Consider the following 25,664-nt stretch of genomic DNA (forward strand, 5'->3'; position numbering starts at 1 on the left):
TAGAGAAGAAACAACAACATGCATCTGGTTTGTCTCACCGTCTGTCCATTCCACGAAAAAAATCACGATGCGGCCTCGCCCGGACTTGCAGTATCAATCGCCGGCCCGTTCTATCACTACAAAAGCAGCAATACGGATAGGTCTTAACAAATAGACACAGCTTCTAGATAGCACTCATGAGACTCACGCGCCTGACGCAAAGCTTCTCCAACTCTATCTGGTCGTATATGCACATCTCGACATCACCTGTTTACCGCATCCAACAACGCGCAGCATTCCACCACTGCCCGTCTCTCGCAATGAAGGCCGCTCGCGTCACATCCTGGGGCTCACCACCTGAGTACGTCACGGTCCCAGACCTTCCGGCGCCATCGGCCAACGAGCTGCAGCTCAAGGTCCTCGCCGTGGGCATCCCGCGTGTAGTCAGAGGCCGCGCGGCGGGCAAGCACCCCAGCGCTTTCAAGGCCTCGCTGCCGTATGATCCCAGCATCGACGGCGTCGGCCTGGACGAGGCTACAAACGAGCGCTACTTCATCACCGTTTCCCCCGCGCCGCTGCTTGCTGAGCGCGTCAACATCAATCGTAGCCAGCTTGTCAAGCTCGACGCAGCCGCCGACGCCGTCACCGTAGCGGCCCTCGCCAATCCTGCGGCGAGCAGCTGGTTAGCTCTGCGATGCCGAGCTGTCGGGGGCTGCGTCGACCGCACTGTCGCCATCATCGGCGCCACGAGTGCCAGTGGCCGCATCGCGGTATCAGTGGCTCGCTCGCTGGGTGCTGCCCGAGTGGTTGGTCTGGCACGCAACGAGGAAGCTCTCGCAGCCGTCGAGGGCCTGGACGAGCGCGTCGTCCTGACAAGCCCGCTTGTTCTGCCTCAGAGTGTTGGACCCGTAGACATTGTAATTGACTACGTGGGCGGTCCTACCGCCGTCGAGCTCCTCCAGGCCGCTGAGATTAAGCGTGGCGAGAACTTGCAGTACATCCAAGTCGGCGGCCTGGCAGGCTGCGAGAATCACGTCTTGCCAGCGCGCCTCATCAATCTCAAGCCAATCCGCATCATGGGGTCCGGCCTGGGGAGCGTCAACAGGGAGGAGATAGAGCGGGAGACGCCTGAGCTGCTGGCCCTGATAAGCAAGATGAAGCCGCCCTTTGAGATCATCTCTGCGCCGCTAGCTGACGTGGGGTCGATCTGGGAATCGGAGGATGCCAAGGAGAAGAGGCTTGTGCTGGTTCCGTGAAGTTCCTGGGGTTCTCTAAGTAGTTAGTATATGCGCAATCGCATCGTGGTCTTGCTCCATTCAGCATCTATTGCCGCGTGCCTTCATAGTGTGTGCGACCATCGACCCTCCACAAGCCACCCCCTGAGAAGTCGGATCACGCTTTCGCTGTGATGCCATCAATTGCTCCGCTGCCCATCTCTTTAATCTGCCTGACTCGTGTCTCTCTGGGCTGTTTATGGTTTGTTTCTCCTCTCAATCAAGAAGCTTTGGTGGCGCTGACCATCCCAGGAGCCAGGGCCAAAGCGTACCACCCCCCATGTACGCTTGAACCTCCTGGTCGGCGATCACTCGTGCTGCATGTGAGCGCGAGTGCACTGAGCTTAGGGCGTAAGTGCGCTATAATTCAGGAAATGCGCAGAAATTAGGTGCTAAGGGCGCTAGGAATTACACCAGAACATCCATCATCTCAGCTCTGTCTTTATTTGCACCAGCTCAACATCGCTCGCGTTGCTCTTCTTCCCACTCCACGGGTCATCGTCGAAGCCATTCGAGTTAGATGACGGAGCCACAGAGGCGGCCGTCCTAATATTCTGCTCACGGTAGGGTTCATTGATTACCTTGAAGCCAGCCTCTGAGGGTCGGGTTATAGTCGTGGCCTTGGCGTAGGATGGATAATCCGATCCTCGCATACCTCGGAGATATGGTCGTAGAGATGGCAAGCAGGCAATTACAAGGCCAATATTGCAATCAAGGGTGCTCCATAGGGCTACAGAGATCAATCATACATCAGTTAGTGCTAGCGGTTGAAAAGGGAAGGGTACCTACAAATCAGACTGACAGGGACTGCATCATTTACCAACGAGGTTTGGATGGTGACAAAACGGACGAGGCAGAACGTGATGTTCACTAAACCCAACAGGAACGTGCAGTATACTCCGGTTTTCATCATCGTCTTCATCTGGAGTCCAGGTACGATGAGCCAGGGGATGGCAAAAACTGTCCGTAGCGTGAGCACGATCCACTTGCCACCAGCACACGAGAGTTTTACCTAGAAGATCTCCCGAGAAGTGCAAGGCCCAGCCAACCTGAAAGACCAATCCAACAGATTTTGGCGGGCATGCTGTTTTCGAGTCCAGAGACCTGGCCGGGTTAGCTCACAGATCCTGTTTGGTAGAATGGCGATAGCACGAACCAATTTGATTTAATCGGTAGGCAAACGCAAAGGACCATTAAGATACTGGTGATGTACGAGATGACGACAAAGCCCACAGTTCCCCATAGGAAAGTCCGCCGTTTCCGCATCGACTTGGGGAAAACTTGCAGATACACGGCAAGTAGCGCACCCTTGCAGAGGTAAAGAGCCGTAAAGAATGGGATGCTGCAAACCCAGAACATCTAAAGAAGACTGATGTTAGTTCCCATCGTTACATCCCACAAAATTCGGCATAGTGCCTACCTTGAGGACAAAGGCAAGCTCCTCAGAGCTCCCCTCGAAGCCCTCAAATGTCGACTTGACCTTTGGATCCAGGGCGTTTGACTGGGCCAATTTGATGGTAAATGCTTCAGTGACGACAGAGGCAACCCACGCCAGGGACATGAGAATGTCGCTGCTCAATAGGCGTCGCTTTTGGATCCCAAGGCGGAGATACAAACGAGCTCCGATGGCTACAGCCGCGATGAAGATGAGAGTGCCACCCGTTGCCTGTCGGTATTTTGTCAGCGGGCGGGCAAATGGATTTCTTGGAGTGAAGAACAAACCAGCACTGCGGCGGGGGTTGGAGCCGGAAAGGCCATGGCTGCCGGGCAATGCGCAATTCAGATAATGAGTGTGAAGCTCAGGACACGGTAAAATCATCTACGTAGGGCAGATAAAGCAACCGCAGAGGTCATGTCGGACCGCGTCACACTCAATGCCAACGCGTCGTCATTCACTTCCTCGAGTACAGAGCATGGCATCTATATACCCGACACGACAAAGTCAAGCCCCGGGTGGCTTTCTTAGAGCATTCACAGCACTCAGCCGGGCGCATCAAGCTGCTACTAATGGATGCTTTCATCCCCGGCCCTTGTAATCTGCACTAACGAATGCGCTGCAGCCCCCGGACGTCCGGGATCGCCTCCCGCGAGGGCCTGTCTTGGATTGACGCCTTTCGATCATCTTGCGATCTATCTAATCAAGGGGGAGCAGAAAACAGGGCCTAGAGCACGAAACCATACGAAGCTTGGCCCGATAAGTCATAGACGGGATTATGTCTCCAGCGCCGCTAGGCTATTTCTAGGGGTTGCATGCGCTCAATCGTGGCCCGCCATCCTCACCCCGGAATTCTTATCTGTCATTTTCCCCAGGTGAATTTTAAACGGTGCGACTAGATACAATAACTATCCCATCCCTATCCGAAACTAGTCTGGCCTCCCTAATTATGCGAATTACCCTTTTGGGCTGGCGGGAAATCTGTTTGACAGGTCTAGGGTAAACATCGAGTTTGTTCCATCCATTGAGAAGCCCTCTTTCGTCGGATACAGCTCCTTGTACATGACCAGGAATCAACCCTGGATTGAGTCTTAGGCCGGCCAAAATACTTCTAACCGCCATGGTTGATGTTGGAAAGAACACTTGGTTTACTATGATGACCCTGTTCGGAACAGTTACCACCACAGCCGACATGCTGATTCTAGTTGGTGATAAATACCAACTAATTAATCCTGCTTTACTGGACAATTTGGGATAAATACAATTATGGCAAATAGTATAGCTATTCTGCAAGTAAGAATAATATATGAATATAATCAGGCTACCTCTAACCTCTCTTCTTCTAGACTGGTTTGATATCTTCTTACTAAAAGCTGAAGATTAGTGTATCAAATAATTGTGTAAATCTCGTGTGAATTTAACATTTATTGAATCAGGCTGCAATATGTACTTTATGTTTATTATTCTATATCAGCTACACAGCGCAGTCGGCGGACTCCTTTAGTGGTCTGACGCAACAACATCTCCGCGGATGCATGCATACTGAATAATTTCCTTCCTGTGCTGATTTCATTATGCACACATACCGCTTGCAGAAAACAATGCACTCATGCCCCTTTCCCAATACAGTTTCCATCTTCCTCAGAATGCTAGTCCATGCATCATGGGCTGTTTCTTGCTGACCTTATTCCAGGCGAATCAAACCTAGATTGTATATATTGGTCACGGTAGAAATACTGGACGGAGTAGAACTTTGGGACATTGCTGTTCGCCTTGAAATAAGAGGTTGATTGATTGAAATATAATAGACCATGTTGAATGGCTGACTGCTGTACAAAAAATCCACTTCTAAAGCATCCACTATACCAACATTGTCCGAGTGTGATACAAACGGCCAATTACTAACACTTCACCACGGGCACGCACTATCTCCACGGCTGAGGAATTGGCGGCAGCAGTTATGGAAAGAGTCACCATCGATGTTGTTTTTCAGACACTATAAATTTACATCCCTCTGTCAGTCGGAGCAAATCACTCGAAGCGGAGCAAGACTTACATATTCGCCTGCGAAGCGGACTTTCCCGCTGGTAGAAAGATAGGTGGATGTTCCTCCAAATCTCTGGCAGCAGGTTTGCGTAGCATCCGTGTCGATTGCCCCATCAGAGTTGATTTGGCAGCCGCATGCACCATGCGAGTCAGCGTTGGCGCCCCTAAGGAGGGTTAGTAATTCCCTGTTAATGTTAGAACGTGACTTACAGGAGGAGGCCACTGAGGGCAACGAGAATTGCGACGGCCTTCATATTGGTAGGTGAAATAGTGGTGGACTGAAGTAGAATGTGGTGTAGAGGTTTGCTGCTGGAAGTTGAATCATGGAAGAGCAGTACATACTTATACAATGCAACAACAATTGACCTTAATAAAATCAGGAGATGTAGGGAAATTTCTTCCGGAAGATTCGGATAACCCTTTTTTGGTATAAACCTTGCCTTCATCAAAGCGCTGAATTCTAACAAACTAATACATATGTGACCGGTAGGCCCATGTGGGGCTTAAGCAGTCGCTTGCGCTTCAATAGACGTATAGGGAGCGGTTCATCGTCAGGGAAATACTTAGATCATTCGATATTGCTAATATTTGCAAGGACCTGGCATACACGAGAAAGTGAACAACTGCTGAGGCATGTTCCGAAGTAAGTGCCGAGAGAGATTCCGGAGCGGGTGCCGAAATATGGTCATTGACAAGGGGCTTGAACATACGAGAAAGCTAATTAATGTAAGAATGGAGCGGTCAAGAGAGACTGGAGAACTCAAGAGCCCACCTGGAAGACAGACTGGTAGGGACTGTGTTGGCACTGCATATGCAATAGCAAGAAAGGCAGAGACTGAAGGTAGGGGAAATGAAAAACAGACAAAGCAAACAGCTACTACTCTCAGTACTGTCTGACCAAGTAATCCACTAATTATACGACAAGATCTAGCTAAAATACTGATAATGCTATAAGATGATAATAATACTTGCTGGCAAGAGTGGACAGTCCATCTCGCTGTACCCGAAGACCTCCCCATCAAGATCCGAGACCGACTGATGGAATTGAACTAACAGCCCAAAGGCAAAGCGGAACTTCCCGTTAATGCGAGCCAGACCTAATGATGACTCTGGATCGGCAAAGCAGGGAGTCTGACCTCGCTCTGTATCCCTGACACACTAATAGTCAGAATATCCAATACTATTGCCATTTACAAGGGCCTTACATAAACGAGCAAGTAAGTAAGTGCCGAATGATCCGACAGAATAAACATTTACAAGGTCTTTGCATACACGGGAAAGGAAGTAAGTGTCGAATGACTCGAGAGAATAAACATTTACAAGGGCCTTGCATAAACGAGAAAGGAAGTGAGTGTCGAATGATTCGAGAGAACAAGCATTGACAAGGGATTTGCTCGTGTAAGGAAGTAAGTATACCAAAGAACCCAATAGTATGAATACCTAGTTATTTAAACAGAACCGCCATCCAACTTTAGATAAATCACCCCGATCTGTCTCAAGCAATTCTCTACTTCTTCAACCTCACATCTTTCGTTATCTTAACTTACACAATTCGTCTGAAATCCAACTCCTTTATCATGAAGGTCGCCACTACTCTTCTCGTGAGCGCTTGGCTCCTCTTTGCGTACGTACTTTACTCCCAAAAGCTTCGACAGTGCCTGTATGAGCTAACGAGACACTTGCGGTAGCCCTGTTCTCGGCGATGGGCATTCCTTGTGCGCCTGCCAGTCGAGATCGAATGGGCCTACCGTCGATTCGGCAACTCAGGCTTGCTGCAGCAGAGTCGGAGCACAGTTGAGTATGAACGCCTGAAGCTTTGTCGAAAGTTAGAATCTAAATATTGCAGCTCAGGACCGCCTGCCAGCCTCGGGGGGGATCAAATACGCCGGCCAATACGTGAGTCATGTAGTATCCTCGTATTTTTAACCAAAGCCTAACACAGTCTTCTTAGTGCCAGGGCAAGGATATAAGCGGAGACCAATTTTACGATTGCTGTCGAAACAATGGCGGTGGAGATTCTACTTGTCCATTCTAGGACGCATCAGGACAGACCCTTAGCCGAGTACCAATATTTGCTATGAGGCTGGACAATCCCTTAGACTAGTTTGGCGTACTAGCCCATGTTCAAACCATCTCATAGGGGTGGGTAGCGAAGACTTTTATTTAGCTGCGTAGCCATTCAACATGGCGTTTATCAATTTGACTGCTGTTTTAAATTTATTATGCACTGCAGTTGTGCGGGTATAGCGGAGGCCTCTTGCATGATATTCTGAGACTTAGGCAAATTGTAAAGATACGAGGTCTGCGGCATGTGTCCCTTGCTAGGACACATGGAAGTTACGGCACAGCTCAAAGTAACGCTCGTAAGGAGAGCAAAACTAGACAGAAGAGTCTCGCCACCGACTTACTACGGAAAGATTCCCTCACCAAGGTTCGCTGTCCTGCCGGACCCGCTCTCTCGGCTGGCAATTCCGGCTTGAAGTCGACCGGGAGGTCCTTCGTCGTGACGGCACTAGCATGGGCCGTATGCCAGCAACACGAATAGATCTTGGATATATGCTATTGGTTCTGCCGTGTGTCCAATATTGCATCCTCCTCCACTATGCGTAATAATATGTAACTAGGCAGTAGTTAGAAGCGTTACATCGCTCCAGTTCGACGTTACCAAATAATTGCGAACCCTAAACAAGAGCAGATCACTGTTGTTTTATGCCGTCGTAAGTTTACGAACCTTGTACAAGGGTCCTTGGATAGCACAGTAGGACTCGGAGAAAACAAGCGCCAAAATGAGTTTGTAGATACTTCAGTCAGATGTGGTTCGAAATATCATAGGCCCTCCTTCGTTGGCAAGTATCCTCGTGTCCGTTCTCGTGTAGCCATCGTTCGGATGTCAGTCGATTCTAACAAATATGCATAGTGTTACAACGGTACCCCAATCCTAGAATAGAGTAGTGCTAAACGCTAATGCTCCTGCAGCGTCGCATTGTATTTACGAACAACAGACATAAAGTTTAATTTCGTAAAATAATGCTTCAAACACGAGCCCTTTGTTCAAACCATTCCGATGATTCCGAATAATAATCAGTCGGAATGATCGAAGATGAAATAAATAATGCCCGACGCCTCCAGCATCACTTTATTAAACAATACTCTAACAACTAGCTTCTTCAAACCCAAACTATTGTACAGCGACACTGTGATATCAATCCTCTTTCACGATGAAGTTCTTTGCTCTTCTTTCTGGACTGGCTTTAGCCGCCGCCCTCCCTTCCCAGCCTGACTCAGAGGCGCTCAGGTACGAGTCTTTAACTTATTGCATTGGAAGTCGTGAGAAGTGTGACTAATTTGCTACTTCAGCCTCCGATCCGAGCCAAGCATTCTCCATGACCTTGTTTTGAATGTCACCTCTTTCCCTGAGCAGAATGAGGTCCTCATTGACTACTTGTACAAACCGGGAGTCGACTTCTATCAAGAGATGGGGTTTTCGGCCGATACCTCCCTCGCTCGACGCACTGATGTCAATATTCCTGGCATCGGCGAACGCATTTCTGTCGCATTTCGAATTGCCACCGTTACGATTATTCGTGCAGCTGCGGATGTTCTCCGTGTTGAAATCGACAATCTGGTGAACTATACTATCACTGTCACTCTGAACTGGGCTACTGGCACTGAGGAAGAGAAGGTTCCCGGCAGTGCTACGGTGAAAGAAAGTATCACTATTCCTGACCGAAACGGTCAGATTAGGGTTACTGCATCCAGGTTTTCCTAAATTATTTCAGGAGCTATTTGGCGTCACATCAGTATGTCGACCTTGCGCACAGAAGGTGGTCACAACTGGTATAATCCTTGAATTCTACGCTTGGTGTGGCGCCAAACCTGACCGGTGGACCGGAAATTCACTTCTTTTCATTCAGACTCACTACTGAGCCAGCACAATTTTACTGAGATTTACCTTATCTATAAAACACTTGCGCATTCCAATACGCGTTCATGACTGCCTATGACCTGTCAAATTACATCCACACGTACCCGCCCAAGACTCGTATATTGCTTTATGTTTAGCAACCTTATTATCTACCAAGGAATTCTTTCTAGATCAATAAAAACAAATAGGCCCAGTCTGACTTGACCTGCCATTCAATCGTTGCCCTAAAATAATTCTCCATAGTTGCTGAACTCGTTGTTCTAGTTTCCAAAAGTGTATTGTGAAACAGAGAGTGAATCGCAAGGGCTGCGGGGAATATGAACTGCCTAAATCCTGTCACGATTTTGAAACAACTGTATATTCTGGATGCCAAATCTCTTGTGAAATTCAATCTTTGTCACACTGGCCATGAAGTGGTTGTGCAGATCTTCCTTTTGCCTGCTACGTAGGCGACTGGGGCTAGGAAGACACTTCGCCTGAAGACGCCCACTTTTCAACCATCAAATCACAGACGGTGAATTCGATTCCGTTGCCTGAGGCTTAGACGTATCAACAGTCGAGTTATTATTATTGCTTAGATGTATGTACCTGCGTAACTTATCTTCCGGTCATGTTGCCCGATATTTGGAGCTTCGAGAACATGACCAACTTAAAATATCGTGATGGGCGCTATTTTTCTATCCACAAAAATGGAGTAAAAGTTTATGTTTCCAAAAAATACATGCGAATAAGGTTGCTATCTTTATCTTGGTGTAAATTAATCGAGCGATAGCCGAGCGATTTGTCGCAAATGATTGAATCCCCTCCATCGCTATCAGGCATCTTGGCGAGCGCATCCACCATGATCCACCATGGAGCCACTTTCATGTCGCCATAGCTTCGCCGAAAGCAAGGGTAAATGATCCGCGACTTGCACGGGCTCAAGTCGGAATTCTGGAACTACCATCCGCGATCAACAGTGGATGAATACGACTTATGTGACGGAGCAGGAGCTTCAGAAGAATAGCTCAACGCTTCTCGAAGCCATATCATCCCCCAAAGATATCAAGGCAACAGGGAAAAGTCATTACCGGAAGGTTTCTGGTGGTGAAATGCGACTCTTCATTCGTCTAATACCAAGGAAAATGGAGGGAATTCGGATGTCTGAAGTTTAGCTGATAGGACCATGGCCGACCTCCTTCTTTCGCTTTATTACTTTCCTCATACAGCGAATTTTATTCAGACTGTTCATTTCAACTCTCGTTGGAGGAGGGCGTTTGGAGCTAGTCACGTTCGAACCTAATCTGTCGTGGTCAGAATGGCCATGAAAGAGAACATTTAGGCGGTCCTGCGTTCATATTTCCCTACCTCCACTGTTATATAACCTTCCCACGTCTCGTCGCCAATAGAGCATATTGGTAATAACCAGATTCAAATGGTTCGATCTTAACTAGGTATCGGGAAACCACAAGTAATGACATTCAAGAAACGAGAAAAAGTCTCCGCGACAAGTCAAGAAATCAACAATTTGGCCAGCCCTACTTCTGCGTAAGCTCAATCTCCGCCTTCGCACCGCTGACATGGTAAGAAACAATCCAAGAATACGGCATGATCTTGAAGAGGATGTTTCGCAACCAGTACCAGAATCTGTTCTTGGGGATATACATGGCTGCCATCTTGCGACTCCGAAGTTGCAGGCTGTCGATCGGTGGACGGAGTTTCTTCTCATGATTTGCAAGAGCTTGCAGGACATCCTTGGTGGCCATCAGCTCTTTGCCTAGGATCTCGGCAGAAGCGATGGCCATGCCGGCGCCCTGACCGGACATCAATGTGAGGCAGTGCGCTGCGTCGCCCAGGAGGAGGATACGGCCTTTGGACCAATGCTGGAGGTTGACCATGGTCAAGCTGTCGATGAGGGGCGAAGCGTCGGCTTTCTCAGCCAGATCGATGACCTCTGTGACTAACTCGGCACCTCCAGAAGTGACTCCTCGCAGGGTTTCAAACCGCTGGTTCCGATCTTGAAGTTTCGTGTGGTCGTCTCGCCAAATGTGCAAGGCTGCAAGGCGGTTGTTGCGCAGAGCGTAGAGCATATCAAGATGCCCCGGGCTGTTGAAGGAGACGCACTTGGCTTCAAGCTCCTTCTTTTGCTCGACGTCGTATACGGCGTACGAATAGCCGAGATCTTCGAGGCAATCTTCGCCTTTCCAGAACATGCTGCGAACGGAGGACCGAATGCCGTCGGCACCGATCAGAAGATCTGCCTCGATCGTCTGGCCGCTTTTGAGAGTAGCTTTGACCTTGTCCCCGTCTTCGACAGCGGCTTCCAACGTCTCGCCAAAATGAATCGCCGCAGTTTCTGGCAGCACCTTGGCGAGGATACGCGCAAGGTCATCTCGGCCAACCGAGTGATTATCCACTGCACCATGGACATCTTCGTATGCAACCCGCAGCAGCTCTCGGCCTTGTGAGTCTCTGATGACATTGTAGTCGAACGTGTAAGATATAGCCTTGAGTTGTTCTTCGATGTCCATCTCCTTGATGGTGTTGATACACAGTCCCGAAAGGCCGACAATGAAGCCACCATCTCGAATGCTGGGGGCCTTGTCGATCAGGATTGACGTCCAGCCGGCCCTGTCCAGCCACCAAGCCGCGGCAAGCCCAGCAATTCCCGCACCGACGATGAGAGCTTTCGGTCTTGATTCCTCCATTGGTGTCTCGGGGGATATAACCAGAAGAAATGCTTAAATACCTGGTGCTTCGAAAATGCGACAATGGCTTGAGGCTATCATAGGAGAAAGATTGTCTGCGCGCACAGATATCCGGTGGGCAGACTGGTTTGTCGTCAGCTCAGGCGCCTCCGGGCTCGGCCTTTTAGTTGGGCCAAAATCGCGCGTACACCTCAAAAGGTGTAGTTTGACTGTGAAAGTGGCACGAGAGTTATCGCTGAATGACCGAGCAATTCTAGCTTTCACTCACCAGATCTCTTGGTCAGTACCCTCATCAATTGCAGCAGTGTACCTATACAGTTCACACTTTGCGGCAGGTTTGGGTCTTGAATATAGCCATACAATAGGCCAGCTTTTGCTGAAATAATGGCACCGCCTCCGTGGTCAGGTCGGACCTCCATCTGACCTTGCACTTGCTTCCATCCAAGCTCGCATCCACTCGGACAATGCCCAGGCCTACTAGACATCTTCCAGCTAATTTAAAACCCTGACTCTCGGCCGGAAAACAGTAGGAGGTTCATTGCAAGTAGGCATTCAACACGACGGTGCGTCAAAGTAGACTATTGCCTCATGTTGTTGGCACCTGCATCAGGGCCACATTCACTCAAGGGCATCCGATATCGCATTGAAGCCCTGCTTCCGACCTTGTCCTAAGACCCGATTTTCTTCCATTTCATTAGTAACAGCTGAACTGTTCTCAAACCTAGAGGCCCACAGGACCCCAGTCTGTTGCCCAGCGATATCGGACTTTGATGATGACAGACTTTGGGCCTGTCCCTTCGCTAGAAATCAAGATACTTTATCCCTACTGCTTTTATGTATCGATTGCAACAATTGAGAAAGGAAATTGGCACTCTGCCGGCTTCTGTCGAGCAATGGCAAGGTGACGCTTGGAATTCTCGTTGTCCGTGATGGCTACAAAATCGTTGCCAAGCAGAGGTAGTATGGAACGTGCTCTAACTAGCAAATTCAATTAGCTTGATGGCAGAACTTGCATTTTAAGATAGAGATTCTATCATATTTGTTGCAACATCATTAATGGCAGTGTGGGCGGCCGAGTAGCCGGATATCTTGTCTTGGGAGCCTCAGGAGGTCCGGGACAAAATGCGTCCTTTATCGAGAGCAACACCATTTTCGGCCACCTACTTCCCGACGTTGGTCTGCGTGAATTTCGCCATGAAACTCTACATATACAACGCTTGAGAATTTAAAGAACTGAGTTTCCTGTTATGCAACCTGTAACTACGAATTGCTTAATGCCAACATCCTAATCCTCTGGCATTCTACTTACCCCACACTAACCTCTAAGATACACCTAATTGTCATAATGATTTCGCGAGACTATAAAACCTCGGGTTGTTACATACTGGGAATCTTATTCAACAACTTCAGCTCGTGAATTCTTATACATGTTCAGTTGACTAATTTTCCAGAACTTAACTATGACTTGATCTATTCTCACCCTCATCACCGCACGTCTAACCTACCTGATGTGCCGATCCTGTTTAAGCTAGAGGCACTCCTGGGTTTAGACACGATCGTTGCATGAAGCTCCGGCATAGAATGAGATGACGCAGATGGAGAGGCCATGTATCATTCCATCAGGAGCGAAGATGAAAACCCCCCGTACTACCAACGAGCGGCCGAGGTCGGAGTACTCACCGCCACCGAGGAGTAAGGCGTCCAGGCTGTTAGCCTCGGCACCACCTGAATCTTCGGTGAAGGGACGGGTTTGTTCAACAAGCAAGGGCTCGTCGTGTCGTGCACCCTGATGTACGTGGTCCAGCACGGATACGGCTTCAGGCTGAGCGACACATGCAACCTTGACTAGATAGGTTCACGTTGAGGACCGCGCCGATTTCTACGTGCTGTTGATGCGTAAAATTCTGCAACGAGAAAACATAGGCGTGGGATACATCCCCTTCGGCAAGAAGGGCATCATATTCCCCGCCGTTGAGGGGATTAAACACTCGGAAATTATGCAAAAGTGCCTCGATGCTGCTTTTGAGGCTGGCGTGCTCCCACGGGCTGATACCCCAAAGGAGACAAAGATCCGACAGGTCGGTTTGGGAGAAATTGCGAACGAGGCGATGGCCGGGGACATGCAGACAGCCGAGCAAGGCTTAGCGGGACACAAAGGCCGAAAGGTAACAATCGCAAAAGAAATACTGGGACGGAAGCCGAGTCGATTGCGGGACGCATGGCACAAGGATTCTGCCGATTCGCTAAAGTTGTTGACAGAGGGGTGGAAAGGTTGGACAATGGAAAGCTGCATTGGAGTAGCGGGTCCTCCAGCAGCGTGGTTTCTATACATGTGTCGACTTGCAGTAGATAACAGCTAAGGCCGGGCAGAAGAGAGATCTTAGAAATATTTCTGGTAATACCGTGAGGTTGATCGCTGGCCTCAATTTCCGGAGTGTCACACTTGGGCCCCATCCAAGGTTACCATTTACCAATTATGAGTTGCCACAGCCAAAAGTCTGAAACTGCCGTACTACAAGCTCCTTCGTGCTACGGCACTAGTAACGATGCTGTCGTCCCGTCTCGAGTGATGATGGGCGAGGACCTTGGGCTGTGTCGTTAGGATTCTTGTAGAACTCTCCTCTCCATTTTATCTAGCAACCTCTCAGCCACCTTGGGTTTGGATTGCTACGCGATATCACCAACCTTCGCAACTTCCTATTGCTCTTGAATGACAAAATGAGACTGATCCATACTTCGACACTCCAACTCGAATCGTTCCTCGGCCAGGATATCCCTCCCTATGCCATCCTCTCCCACACCTGGGGCGAGGATGAGGTTTCTTACGACCACGTCCGCCGCGGTATCCAATACAACCTAAAGAAGCCCTCCAGAGGTCTTTGTAAAGTACTCAACACATGCGCGCAAGCCCGGCAGGACAATCTGCACTACGCGTGGATTGATACGTGCTGCATCGACAAAACCAACAGCACCGAGCTGTTCGAGGCTATCAACTCCATGTTCAAGTGGTATAAAAACTCGGCTGCCTGTTACGTGTATATGGAGGACGTCATCCTGGAACTGGATGGGACGGTCACAAACTTCGAGACCAGCAGGTGGTTTACTCGAGGATGGACGTTACAGGAACTGATTGCACCACATGGCCTCACCTTCTTTGACTGCAACTGGAGCTACTTGAAAAGCAGACACGAGATTTCAGAGCCGCTCGCAGAAATCACCGGCATCTACCAGCATATACTCCTGCGACGTCACTCGTACTCGCCCGGGCCGCCTCGTCCTGACATCGACTGCCGCGCCTGTACAAGTTACGACTGCCTGCAGTCCGCTTTAGACGACGCTTCAATTGCGGGAAGGATGAAGTGGGCTGCTAAGCGAGTGACGACTCGTGAAGAGGACATGGCTTATTGCCTGATGGGGCTGTTTGGGGTCACAATGCCACTGCTGTACGGGGAAGGGAAAACAGCTTTCCAGCGCCTTCAACAAGAGATTCTGAGGATCAGCCCCGACCAAACCATTTTGGCCTGGACAGCACCTCCGTTTGAGATGACATCTCGTCGCTCACACACATCTTACCTGCCAGACAAGCCGTCTGCTTTCCAACTCGAGGCATTCCACCACAAAGACTGGCAGCTTGGGCCTAGTGACATCGCCGCAACTACACAGGGACTGGAGGTCGAGGTTGTCCTCGGGCCCTGCGCTGTAGCAGCTCGAGATTCCGACGGCAAGACAATCATGGCATATGATTTGTGGTTGGCAGCGCTTGGTTGCACTGTGGAGGCCGACTACCTCACGCGGGTTGCCATCTTCGTCCACCCTCTTCGCGGAAATTCGCCTCAACGAGGCTATATCAGAGATCACACCAACTCGCTGGTGATTTTAAAGCCAGACGCCAATCCACAGGTTATCGGCAACCTGTCGATCTTCTCCAGTGAACTGGATCCACTAGTCAAGACAGTTTCGGGTACGTGTTGTGCGTATTTCTCAGGAATCTGCTGTTGAAGTATATTCGCCGCTGTACATTGCTGATGCTACTACTATTAGTCGATTATAACATTAAAAAGTTTAAGCCCCAGCGAATTCTTCTTTCGTCTGGGCCATTCGGCCGAAATAATTACGATGAGCCCCCACAGTTGACACTGACTGTACGAGGATCTAATGGCTGGCGTCTACAGTCGGCACAGCCGTCATTAACTGATGGCAGGATCCTTCCTTTCGAAAACCTTTTCCCAGATATCAATCCCACGATTGATGGTGTGACGGTCTTTGACACTCTATGTTTCAGCAACGGCAGATCTTGTTTCTTTGTACTCTGGGGCGTGAAGAATTCTGGGTTCTGGGGGCCAACGTCTACGCAATGCAAATTCGTGAGTTGGATTGAGGATTGGGACTCATTCAGACCTGAAGATCCTCTGAGAATGACAGCGGGCAACGTTACACCTGAGATTCTTAAAAGGTCTCGTGCTCACTACGCCAGACACTTCGAGGAACATCCTTTCACCGATCCTGGACCAGAGCTTTCTGGCCCGGATTTCCGAGCCAGTGCGCAAATTTCGAGGGTCGACTTCATGGGAAGGAGAAGCTACACTCTCAGTGTTGAAATCGAGAGTTTGACTGATGAGGAGCACAAAGCGGTGGAAGGTGTGTTTCCGGGCACCAATCTTGAAACAATGTTGATGCTAACGACCATCAAGTGATTGAATAGCTTTGATTGGAGACGAGCGAGGGATCGTGCACATATCACGCCAATCTAGGTTGAAATAGTCAAGTAAACATGCTACTGTAGTCATGACATTGTTTCACATTGATAGTGTAATACTGGGTGTTAAAACGCATTAAATGATTGTAGGGGTACTCCGTAGAATTCTTTAGAAAGTTCTACTTGGCGAGACTGCTGCTTCTTCTCTTTGGAGAAGTGTTTTGTATCTCGACTGATGAAAAGGACGCTTCGGCGTCGTATCAGAAGGCAATTGCTTGGCAGTTTCCCACACCCAGCATGACTTTTGTCAATATAGCCATAATAGGGCTATACGAGGGACAAATATCCGATTTGCAGGATTGTACAAGGATCAAGATACACTATCAATCACCTACCTTAACAAGAGACACCGCCCGATAGACCTTTGTCAAATTGTAAAGCCTAGTATAGGGCCGATAGGGGCTTGCCAAATTCCCCTGGCCAGACCCTTGCTTGTCGCAGACCAGTAGGGCGCGAAGGACAACACGATCGGAACTAGAGTTACCAACCCAGTTTCAAGGCACATATGGTCTCATTTTGAGTAAAGTCGCCTTAGTGGATGATTTAATCGTCCCTTTTTCGTTCCTTTCACATGTGATGCTGGTCCTTTGACTGCACATGCCGCGAAGAAGTTCCTTGCCTTGTCTTGCACAAGAGACAGGTGACTCCTGCATTTTAAGTATTCACCGCCCGAGCCAGACTCGTCTTCGCTAGATGTAGCCCATAGCCCTCGATGTCTGCTCGGATGATCAATTTAGACCCCTCTATGAGGGGCTCGGCGATTTACAAAGGAAGGTTTCATGGAAGCACCCGATCGTGCATGAATACCACCCCCTGACCCCTGCACAAATTTTAGCGTCCGATCCTGTCTTTAGCCAGCTAGGATTCCAGTAAGAATCCTGCTCTGCGGGGAAAGCCATATGGAGGAAGACCTCCGTCTATCCTGAAAGATCATCCACCGGTGTGGTTACATATTGAGTTGAGGATGGCGTGCCTCGGCAACTTCCCGGCATTGCATGTCGGCAAATATTACATGCACAGGATGATATTAGGCGTGATGATATATAATACTGGCATGAAACGGACAGAAAAGATCGAACCGACTCGAATGCTCCAAGGCATTCTATCACTCGCTATTCCACAATGACTTCTTTTCGTGTTCTGGCCATGAGCCTTGCGGTCGCTAGCTTTGTCTCGGCCAATGAGCTTCAAACAGTGATAGACTTTGGACCGGTCTATAATACGTCGTTGAAGATGCAAATCTATGTTCCCGAGACTCTTGCATCTAGTCCACCCATCGTTCTTGCCGTAAGCTCTCTGGTTGAACTAAACTCCATATATGCCTTTTTAGGAACTGATCTTTTGGATAGCTTCACGGCTGCTTTGGGAGCGGCGACCAATACTTTGCGCAGGCTGGATATGACACATACGCCGAGTCTCTGGGTGCTCTCCTTATTTTTCCGACATCCCAAAAGGATTCCAATTGCTGGGATGTCTCAAGCGATACGGTGCTTTCCCATGACAAACACGCGGACAATGAGGTCCTCGTCAACATGATCAACTATACCATCAAGACGTACAACGCTGACCCGTCTCGCGTCTTCGTCACTGGCACTAGCAGCGGCTGCATGATGACGAATGTTCTCTGTGCCACTTATCCGGAAGTTTTTGCTGCTGCTACATGCTACTCCGGCGTTGCTGCTGGCTGTTTTGCTGGCTCGCCTGGTTCCAGTCCAATCAGCTCCAACCGATCCTGCGCGAACGGCGACGTTCAAAAGACGGGTGAAGAGTGGGCAGCTCAGGTTCATGCTATGTATCCTAGTTACTCTGGCGACTATCCCAGCTTGAAAACTTGGCACGGCACTGCCGATAGCCTTGTTTTCTACCAGAACCTCAAGGAACAGATCAAGCTATGGACTACTATTAATGGGCTGGATTTCTCGTATAATGAGACTTCAACACCACAGGCCGATTACACAACTATGGTATTTGGTGATGGAACAAAATTTGAGGCAGTTTCCGCTGTAGGCGTTGGCCACACTGTACCCATTCATCAGGAGTTGGATTTCAAGTGGTTCGGTCTTCTATGAGTAGCATGAGCCAATAATAACCTGACTGGTCGGTTGATATATCTGATGTACTTTGTTACTGAGCTTTACTACACTATCAGAGAAAGACAGTGGTGGATGGTTCTGCGATGGAGCTTGTCGCTGTAGACGACATTTTCTTTGAAGATGTCGTTTTCTTGATTGTCGACGTCGGCAAGGTAGTTGACGTCACTGTTGTTGACTCCGGCATCTGCTAAAGCGTTCTGCAACTGTCTTTATCACTAGCTGGTGTTGCGTCATTGCGCTGGTGTATGTTCCGGATTGCTGCGCATTCTGCAGGTGCAGCCGTTACTCCGCCGCGTACGTGACACGTCCAACAGAGTCTCTTATATTGGCCGTTGAAGCACTTTTCCATATTTGGCAACGTATTAACTTTGCATTTGTTGGTCGACATTCTTTTCCAGGTTTATCTGCGACAAGTCACCGCTGGCGGGTGAATGGAAAACTCAGCCGGGCAAGCGAGACACAAGGTTTCAATTGAGAAGAGTCATTGATCCATGTTTCGTTAATACACTACACAGGAACGGTACCGATTTTTCGTTCCTGCGTCTATTGAAAGCAATTCAGCGGAGCCCGCCCGGATCCATGAAGCATGACCAATACGATCGGCTTTCGAAAGAGACCACAGGCTCGAGTTCAGAAACCCTCATCACATTTTCCGAAGACGCCCTACAAGACACGCGAAATCCATCGTCGAGGTCGAGGTTGCCGAGTCTCCTCGAGCGCATCGGCGCCCGGAAAAGTGATTTGATCTCCCTACGTCCAGGACATCAACGTTCAAAGTTCTTTTGAAGCGCAGCCGATGTCGGGAGCTGCCAGGAACGTCCAATCTCTCGTTGTCGGAAAAATGTTCAGCGGCATCTGGGCACTGCGCTCCAGGACCTGCGGTGGCTTCATATTGACGGAGTCGGACTGTCTGAGGTAGCAGTAGCTGGGCTTGAGTAATGGGTCTATGCTTTAGCATGACGGAGGTTGGTACAGGTCCCGCCGTTCCCAAATTGACCGCCGAAACCAGGTAGGCTTTGACTAGTGCCAAGGGCTCAATGGAATAATTTGGATGGATTCGCACATATTGAACTAATGTTGCATTGGAGAGTGTCCATAGACAAATTTAAGGCAATATAAGGTAGCCAGGCTGCGCATGGCCATGCAGTACCGTGCATGGAGCCCAGTACGGATTCTTCGGCAAGTGTGTTGGTGGGTGTAGAAAATGCCGGTTCTTAACAGCTGAATGGACTTGAATTACTAGCTGAGTCAAGTAAAGCAAAAGAAGGGTATAGCTTCAATACTAAGTACAACAGAATAGAAGACTACGTGAGAAACTGCACTTAGTAAATGACAGGCCAGCCATTCTCATACTTGATAAGGTTGATGCCCAGTCGTGCAGCTCCAGCGTCGTTGTAGTAATGGTAAACCAGCACGTCACCATCGCCATCAGTGAAGACGGCGTTATGACCGGGCCCGTGAATCGAGCCGTGGCTTGCGATCATCTCGGTGCCACCGCCCTGCATCATAGACACGCCGTTGCGGTCGACGTACGGGCCTGTGACGCTGGTGGATCGGCCGACCATGATGCGGTAGGTGCTGGCAGCGCCCTTGCAGCAGCTGTCAAAGGACACCCAAAGGTAGTAGTAGCTGCCATGGCGGATGATGTAGGGCGCTTCAACGGCGCCGCCATTGTTGGGGCGAGCGGCGATGGCGACCATGCTGGTGCCAGAGCGTTTGCCGGTGCTGGAGTCTAGCGCGATGATCTTCAGGCCCGACCAGAACGAGCCGAAAGATAGCCACCACTTGCCCTGGGCATCGACAATCAGGTTGGGGTCAATGGCATTATAGCCGCTTGTGGCGGTCGACTCGACCACCAAGCCCTGGTTGGTCCAGGAGCCAGACGCGCCGGTGGAGCTCGTCGCGAGAAAGATGGCCGACTTGGACGTTCCAAAGGACGAGGCCGAGTAGTAGAGATAGTATTTGCCGTTATGGTACGAGAGATCCGGAGCCCAGAGGTTCTTCGCGCCGCCAGTGTAGGCCGTGGTCCAGGGCGCGCCATTCGGGAACGCGGAACCAGCATCGCGCCACACGGTGCGGTCGGTAGATGTTTTGAGTCCGACGTTGTCTGCCGTGAACGCAGCCAGATAACTGCCGCTCGGCGTCTTGACCACGGTTGGGTCGTGGATGAAGGTGTCGCCAGAGACGGGGCCTGGTTGGCCAACGAACCCTCTGGCAACAATCGCCGCCATGGTAGTGACAGCCAGCATGCTGCCAATGGTGAATTTGCGTAGGGACATCATCTTGGGCTTTTCTGATCTCGGGCGCCTGTGAGCCTTTGCAGCTTGCTTGCAATGATATCGTCGCAGGTGGCGCCTTATATATTAACCTCTATCGTACTCATTCACAATGCCTCCTTTTGCACCAAGTCCGTCCATATCCACACTCTACGGCGGTGTATGTAAATTCTTCCAATTGGTTCCTATAGCTAGCTAGAGCTGCATCGCACCCCTGCCGCGAATTAAGCTTGTATATCCTCTCGGTCTTCTCGGTCTCTTTACCCTCAACATGAAACTTCCAGCCTTAAATCCCGTAAGCGGATGCCAGAAACCCGTTTACATTACGCTTTCCGGCTTAGTGCTCGCATGCGTGGCTCCGCCTACTACCTTGTGACGTCTAAATGGCACAGGCGCCCCAATAACTTGGCCTCCTTGAAACCGCCAAGCAACTTAAGTGCTCGTACAAAGTACACGGAGTTTTTCATTCCGAGGATGATTCTCCACAACACCTAATCCCCATGCGGCGCGGCTTTGAGTTCCGAACGGTAACCTTAGATAATCATACCGCGTTTACTCGAGGTTTAGCTGATCAGGGGCCTATAGCACGTGAGAGAATGTGGCCAGAGCATTATGTTACGTGGCAGTAGCTAGTGCGTAATTTGGCAATGCGAGTAGATCCTATACAGATTGAAGGGGTGGTTAAACCCGTTAATTATCAGCTGTATCATTATCGGGGTTGCAGCTTTAAAAGGTACTGTGCTAAGAGCATTCAACCACACAACTAAAACATCACTCTAATGCTTTGGTCTAATAGGCCCTCAAAATACAAAGATAAACTCATCGTTCATCAAATCGGTCAAGTCATCAAACGCGCGTGCACCAACACCAGATCCCGTCCCATCCCTGGCATTTTCCACATGCTCCGCCCCAATCGCCTTAACCCTGCGCAGCCGATCTGCTTCTTCTGGCGAGTACAAGCTGTAATCAACTATAAGAGCATCCTTTCCAGCCAGAACCCGGCGGCGACTATGATCGCGGTTGAGATAGGCGAGATACATGGTCGTGACGCCGACGAGGACTATGATGGCGCAGTATAGTAACAGGTTCCAGTATAAACCAGTATAATACTCAGGCGCCTCTGATGGTTTGTATAACAGAGGGCCAATGATGTTTCCAAGAGATTGGCCGACGAAAAGGACAGACGAGTTGCATTTGCTCTTGGTATCGCCAGCTGTATTGGAGGCCGACCACGAGTATATCAAGGGAACTAATACGGATATCAGCCATTTGTATTGGAGTAGCAGTAAGTCATTCATACCTATGCCCGGGAACACTGAGATCATGTAGTAGCCGCACAGCAATGTTGCCTTAGTGTCAGGCGTGTGAGGCGTTGCCAGCATGATCATGCACCCAGCAATGGGGAATATGGTCAAAAAAGCGATGACAGGACCTTTCTTGTGGTATTTTGTAGCCATGTACGACCCGCCAACGGTGGATATTAGCTGCACGATGCCGAATGGGGCATTGAACAGAATGGCGTGAAATGAGTCGAAACCGAATGACTTGACAAGCAGAGGACCGAAAGATGCGACACCGCCGGAAGGGACACTATACAAAAATCGAAATGGTAAGCGGTGTCGAACAAAAATAGATTGAAGATGAGAATTGCGTACGAAATGCTAAAGATGAGTGCGAACCAAAGCCAAGTCTTGACGTCTCGGATCATCTCCCAGAGGTGATCCCATCGCCATTCACGCGACATGACGCCGGTCTGGTTCATCCTCAATCGCTCAATGGCGATGAGTTTGTCATGCTTGCCGAGAAATTTGGCCTCGGCAGGAGAATCGGGCATGTACGAGAATAGGATGGATGAGAAGCAGACGGTGATGATTCCAAAGAAGATGAATATTGTCTATTCGAGTAGTCAAAAGTCTGTCCTTAGGGGTCTAGGAGACAACACTGGGTGCTCACTTGGTATGGTTTAAGTCCGAATGGCAACTGCGCAAGTCCCCATGTGATCAGGCTGCCGAACTATATCGCATCAGTTCCAGGCTATGCGCGAATGTCGCTTGGAAAGGTACGACCTACCACGTTGGTAAAGCCGTTCATGGCGTACCAATAAGACATACGCAGAGGCTGCTCCCTGCGACGCCAGAACATTTGCGTAATGGCGATGAAGCTAGGAGCGATACTTGCCTCGAAAGCACCCAGCCAGAACCGAGCCACAAGTAGGCTTTCAAAAGAATGTGCCCCAGCCATGAGCGCAAGGGTCAGGCCCCAGAGCGTAACCATACAACTAGTGAATTTTCCGATTGGCAGCTTCACAAGTAGCCACGCAAGAGGGAATTGCGCTATGAGCTGAGCGACGTAGACTATGGAGCCTAGCCAGGAGAATTGGTCGCCTTTGAGGCCGGTGTCTTCGATGAGGCCGAAGATGGACGCGTAGGCGATTGTGGCCTTGTCGAGACCTGCAACCATGTCAGCTGCAAACGTTGGGAAGATAATAAAAAAGGGTCAATCCACCTTGCAAAAAGTAGACAGCCAGCATCAAGGGCAGAACGACAGAGTCGACACGATGTAGCACGCGAGCATCATCCTCGGCTGTCACCTTGATGCGTCGCTCGGGCGAAACCCCAAGCCTCCTCATCAGGTCCGCTGCAGGGGTATTTTTGCCGCTATCTTTACGGTTAATTGGCCTGCCGCGTCTCCCGTCCATGCCATCGTCGATGTTCTCCTGCCCATCTACGAGCTGTAATAGGGGATATTGATCAGAGGATGACGTCACGTCTGCGTCTGGAGAGGGAGAGGCAGAGCCATGACCACGACGGCCACCATGGTCTGAAGCAGACATGACAGTTTCGGTGCTTGGTGGATGTTTGCCGCAAGGGGGAAACCAAAGTGTCGGACGATATGCCGTCTGGTGTAGCTTAGTTGACCGAGGCTGGGGACGGGTTCATGATGGGAAATGGCCAGTCAAGGGATAAGTTGACGAATGGCGGCCTTGGCCAATCAAGGATGCACTGCCGAGATTAGATAAGCCCTTGTCGTCGCCACGCTGGACTAAATGAATGTGTGAGCGTGAAGTTACCAGTGCATGGGGAAGCAAAGAAAGACGTAATAATAATGGATAAGTACAGTTTTGGGCATAATTAGCTTCCTATTTTACTAAGCATGAAAATGTGGTCAGGCGCAGCTACAGCGCCTATAGCACCCTAATCTTCCAGCAGCTACAGCGCCTACAGCACCCTAATCTTTCAGCAGCTATAGCACCTATAGTATCTTTATCTTTTAACAGCTATAATATTATATATACTAAAAAAAATATGTAGATACTATAGCTTTAAGAAGATTAAGATATTATGGATATTATAGCTGCTAAAAAATTAAAATACTATTGAGTCGGGGCTTTCCGGTCTTCGGGGATAAAGGTCATCTGATCGGATGCTTGCAGCCACTAGGGCTAGGATTGGTGGGTTCCTTCAACAGGAAATACCGTACCGGGTAGAGACCAGTAGCCAGACCTATTGGAGCCATAAATTGGGAAGGTCTCAGACAGGACCTTCAGGACAGCATCATCCTTCTAGCATCTCATTCAATTGATAGGTATTTGACTTACCCTTTGGGGGCCTATTGAAGGTCCATTTGATCAAACGGTATCAACTGAAAAGGCTGTCTATTTTACCCAGCTGTGTAATTTATCCGGACCCCAAACCTGACCCTATCCGACCTTTCCACCAAAACACTATCGCAGTCATCACAGCTCTGCCTCTGGGTGGGTTGTGTGTTCTTAGTGTCCTCTGCTCACTCTCTCACTCAGTACAATCGGATGGGTTATAATCTTAGGTTATATCTAGAGCTACACTCTTACACTACTTCTCTTTATAATTACTCATTTGTAAATTGATAAGATTTTGTAGTTAATACTGGATGAAATGCCAGTATTCTAACGATATTATGATGTTCACGTGATCGCCTGGCATAGAAAACTATGGAAGGCGTTAGAAGGAGCGCACGGCCACGGAAAGTTAAGGACAGGTGTCCTTTGTCCCGCGTTGGTAGAGAGCGAACGTTGAAGCGGCAAGGCAGACACATCCCTTGCAAGCATTTGAATCCTTCAACACTATCCCCTGAAAGGCAATAGCCGAGACGAAAATCATACCACCTGTCAGCGCTTGGAATTCAGCAGACTCGAGACAGGTCTGCAATCACAACACATAATAAGTAAATGGTCCGTGTAACACTTGTTAGGCACCAATTTAATCCTCGAATTTCCGAGAATATTTAACATCAGCTGTCTCTGGTTCATCACCCTTATTACTCAACACCTTCTCAAGACAAAACAACCTCAATCCAAATCCCAGACCGCTTTCAACAATGCAGACCAAGGCCTTCATCACCGCTCTTCTCGCTGCGCTTCCCGCCATCCAAGCCTTCAAGTTCACAGGCCCCGATCCCTCCAAAGTCCTCGACGTCAGCAAGGAGATCATCATCACTTGGAGCGGTGGCGTCCCCGATAATCTCCCACGCAAGCTTGATTTCGGCTGGCATTGTGAGCCTGACCAGCTCAATACTCTCGAATCAGATATCAGCCAAATGCGGGATGACATCTATCTGTCCGACGGCGAGTACAAGATCAAATTCGGCGACAACTTCCACCGCATGCTTGACGAATTTGCCGACAAACTAGCTAAAGACAAGCTGTTCACTTTCCAGGCTATCTTCAATGATCGAACAGATGACCGTGTTGTTTACTGGAGCCAGAACTACACTCTTAGTGGTCTAGACAAGGGAGCTGGTTCGGAGCCTGAGGTTGAGCTATAGGGAAATGATATGTTGGTCTTGAGGCTGGTATCGACGAGTTGCAATGCCATAGGTCTTTCGCTACGATTGTTTCTTTCATAGTGGAAAGTCAGGCTTTTGCTTCTATAGAACTGAAGTAATTAGTTTGGAAATGTCTTGACGGGCGAATTACGAGTCACAAAAAGTCATTTGTATTAAGTTTAATTATCAAGCTATTATCAGCTCTATGAACTACTAGGTGAATATCTATATATCAAACTATATAAGCTCCCAACTCTTCTCTAAGTATTCGACGCTAATTGAGTAGAGGAAGTCTTAAGCCTTATGTTATTCAACTGTTACTCGTAGTGTTATCGCGAGTGTTGGTATAGTTAGCCTAGTCCTTGTCTTTGACCAAATTTACCCTATTTA

The 25,664-nt window shown here is 49.2% G+C and overlaps 11 protein-coding genes across 11 annotated transcripts; 6 read left to right on the forward strand and 5 right to left on the reverse strand.

Moving 5' to 3' along the window:
* Positions 1-299: 299 nt before the first annotated feature.
* Positions 300-1,235, forward strand: BGZ61DRAFT_495019 (uncharacterized protein; the record flags this gene model as incomplete). Its single annotated transcript, XM_046250825.1, has 1 exon — positions 300-1,235. The coding sequence occupies one exon, from the start codon at positions 300-302 to the stop codon at positions 1,233-1,235; it is 936 nt and encodes a 311-aa protein (XP_046102681.1).
* Positions 1,236-1,912: 677 nt separating this feature from the next.
* BGZ61DRAFT_296845 (uncharacterized protein) lies at positions 1,913-2,916 on the reverse strand (the record flags this gene model as incomplete). Its single annotated transcript, XM_046238638.1, has 5 exons — positions 1,913-1,983; positions 2,043-2,213; positions 2,266-2,357; positions 2,410-2,612; positions 2,674-2,916. Coding segments are annotated over 5 exons (780 nt in total), but the record flags the coding sequence as incomplete, so codon positions are not given.
* Positions 2,917-4,460: 1,544 nt separating this feature from the next.
* Positions 4,461-5,035, reverse strand: BGZ61DRAFT_51655 (uncharacterized protein). The gene is made up of 3 exons (XM_046252293.1): positions 4,945-5,035; positions 4,745-4,898; positions 4,461-4,684 (listed from the first exon to the last, which is right to left on the reverse strand). The coding sequence occupies exons 1-3, from the start codon at positions 4,986-4,988 to the stop codon at positions 4,598-4,600; spliced, it is 285 nt and encodes a 94-aa protein (XP_046102683.1). The 5' UTR covers positions 4,989-5,035; the 3' UTR covers positions 4,461-4,597.
* Positions 5,036-6,188: 1,153 nt separating this feature from the next.
* On the forward strand, positions 6,189-6,950 carry BGZ61DRAFT_454300 (uncharacterized protein). The gene is made up of 4 exons (XM_046246197.1): positions 6,189-6,358; positions 6,423-6,532; positions 6,581-6,630; positions 6,686-6,950. Exons 1-4 carry the CDS (start codon positions 6,312-6,314, stop codon positions 6,767-6,769), a joined length of 291 nt encoding a protein of 96 aa, XP_046102684.1. The 5' UTR covers positions 6,189-6,311; the 3' UTR covers positions 6,770-6,950.
* A 1,002-nt stretch (positions 6,951-7,952) lies between these two features.
* Positions 7,953-8,503, forward strand: BGZ61DRAFT_479408 (uncharacterized protein; the record flags this gene model as incomplete). Its single annotated transcript, XM_046249102.1, has 2 exons — positions 7,953-8,029; positions 8,092-8,503. The coding sequence occupies 2 exons, from the start codon at positions 7,953-7,955 to the stop codon at positions 8,501-8,503; spliced, it is 489 nt and encodes a 162-aa protein (XP_046102685.1).
* Positions 8,504-10,176: 1,673 nt separating this feature from the next.
* BGZ61DRAFT_495021 (uncharacterized protein) lies at positions 10,177-11,346 on the reverse strand (the record flags this gene model as incomplete). The annotated part of the gene is made up of 1 exon (XM_046250826.1): positions 10,177-11,346. The coding sequence occupies one exon, from the start codon at positions 11,344-11,346 to the stop codon at positions 10,177-10,179; it is 1,170 nt and encodes a 389-aa protein (XP_046102686.1).
* A 2,718-nt stretch (positions 11,347-14,064) lies between these two features.
* Positions 14,065-14,871, forward strand: BGZ61DRAFT_292167 (heterokaryon incompatibility protein-domain-containing protein; the record flags this gene model as incomplete). Its single annotated transcript, XM_046238585.1, has 1 exon — positions 14,065-14,871. A coding segment is annotated over one exon (807 nt), but the record flags the coding sequence as incomplete, so codon positions are not given.
* A 2,353-nt stretch (positions 14,872-17,224) lies between these two features.
* Positions 17,225-18,171, forward strand: BGZ61DRAFT_355728 (Alpha/Beta hydrolase protein; the record flags this gene model as incomplete). Its single annotated transcript, XM_046240733.1, has 2 exons — positions 17,225-17,389; positions 17,452-18,171. 2 exons carry the CDS (start codon positions 17,225-17,227, stop codon positions 18,169-18,171), a joined length of 885 nt encoding a protein of 294 aa, XP_046102688.1.
* Positions 18,172-19,517: 1,346 nt separating this feature from the next.
* On the reverse strand, positions 19,518-20,477 carry BGZ61DRAFT_355690 (arabinan endo-1,5-alpha-L-arabinosidase A; the record flags this gene model as incomplete). The annotated part of the gene is made up of 1 exon (XM_046240730.1): positions 19,518-20,477. The coding sequence occupies one exon, from the start codon at positions 20,475-20,477 to the stop codon at positions 19,518-19,520; it is 960 nt and encodes a 319-aa protein (XP_046102689.1).
* Positions 20,478-21,271: 794 nt separating this feature from the next.
* On the reverse strand, positions 21,272-23,100 carry BGZ61DRAFT_355206 (major facilitator superfamily domain-containing protein; the record flags this gene model as incomplete). The annotated part of the gene is made up of 6 exons (XM_046240689.1): positions 21,272-21,720; positions 21,772-22,061; positions 22,127-22,365; positions 22,425-22,484; positions 22,542-22,921; positions 22,977-23,100. 6 exons carry the CDS (start codon positions 23,098-23,100, stop codon positions 21,272-21,274), a joined length of 1,542 nt encoding a protein of 513 aa, XP_046102690.1.
* Positions 23,101-24,528: 1,428 nt separating this feature from the next.
* Positions 24,529-25,527, forward strand: BGZ61DRAFT_454308 (uncharacterized protein). Its single transcript, XM_046246198.1, has one exon. It carries the CDS (start codon positions 24,828-24,830, stop codon positions 25,272-25,274), a length of 447 nt encoding a protein of 148 aa, XP_046102691.1. The 5' UTR covers positions 24,529-24,827; the 3' UTR covers positions 25,275-25,527.
* The last annotated feature ends 137 nt before the right edge of the window (positions 25,528-25,664 follow it).

The sequence above is a fragment of the Ilyonectria robusta genome (assembly GCF_021365365.1).
Source record: "Ilyonectria robusta strain PMI_751 chromosome Unknown BGZ61scaffold_13, whole genome shotgun sequence".
NCBI classification, from domain to species: Eukaryota; Fungi; Ascomycota; class Sordariomycetes; order Hypocreales; family Nectriaceae; genus Ilyonectria; species Ilyonectria robusta.

Coding starts and splice junctions, on each gene's coding strand:
- BGZ61DRAFT_51655 (XM_046252293.1), bottom strand. CDS start 4,988: ATGAAGGCCGTCGCAATTCTCGTTGCCCTCAGTGGCCTCCTCCT. Junction 4,899..4,944: donor GCCCTCAGTGGCCTCCTCCT/GTAAGTCACGTT, acceptor AACCCTCCTTAG/GGGCGCCAACGCTGACTCGC. Junction 4,685..4,744: donor TCCGCTTCGCAGGCGAATAT/GTAAGTCTTGCT, acceptor GTAAATTTATAG/TGTCTGAAAAACAACATCGA.
- BGZ61DRAFT_454300 (XM_046246197.1), top strand. CDS start 6,312: ATGAAGGTCGCCACTACTCTTCTCGTGAGCGCTTGGCTCCTCTTTGC. Junction 6,533..6,580: donor CAGAGTCGGAGCACAGTTGA/GTATGAACGCCT, acceptor TAAATATTGCAG/CTCAGGACCGCCTGCCAGCC. Junction 6,631..6,685: donor TCAAATACGCCGGCCAATAC/GTGAGTCATGTA, acceptor CAGTCTTCTTAG/TGCCAGGGCAAGGATATAAG.
- BGZ61DRAFT_454308 (XM_046246198.1), top strand. CDS start 24,828: ATGCAGACCAAGGCCTTCATCACCGCTCTTCTCGCTGCGCTTCCCGCC.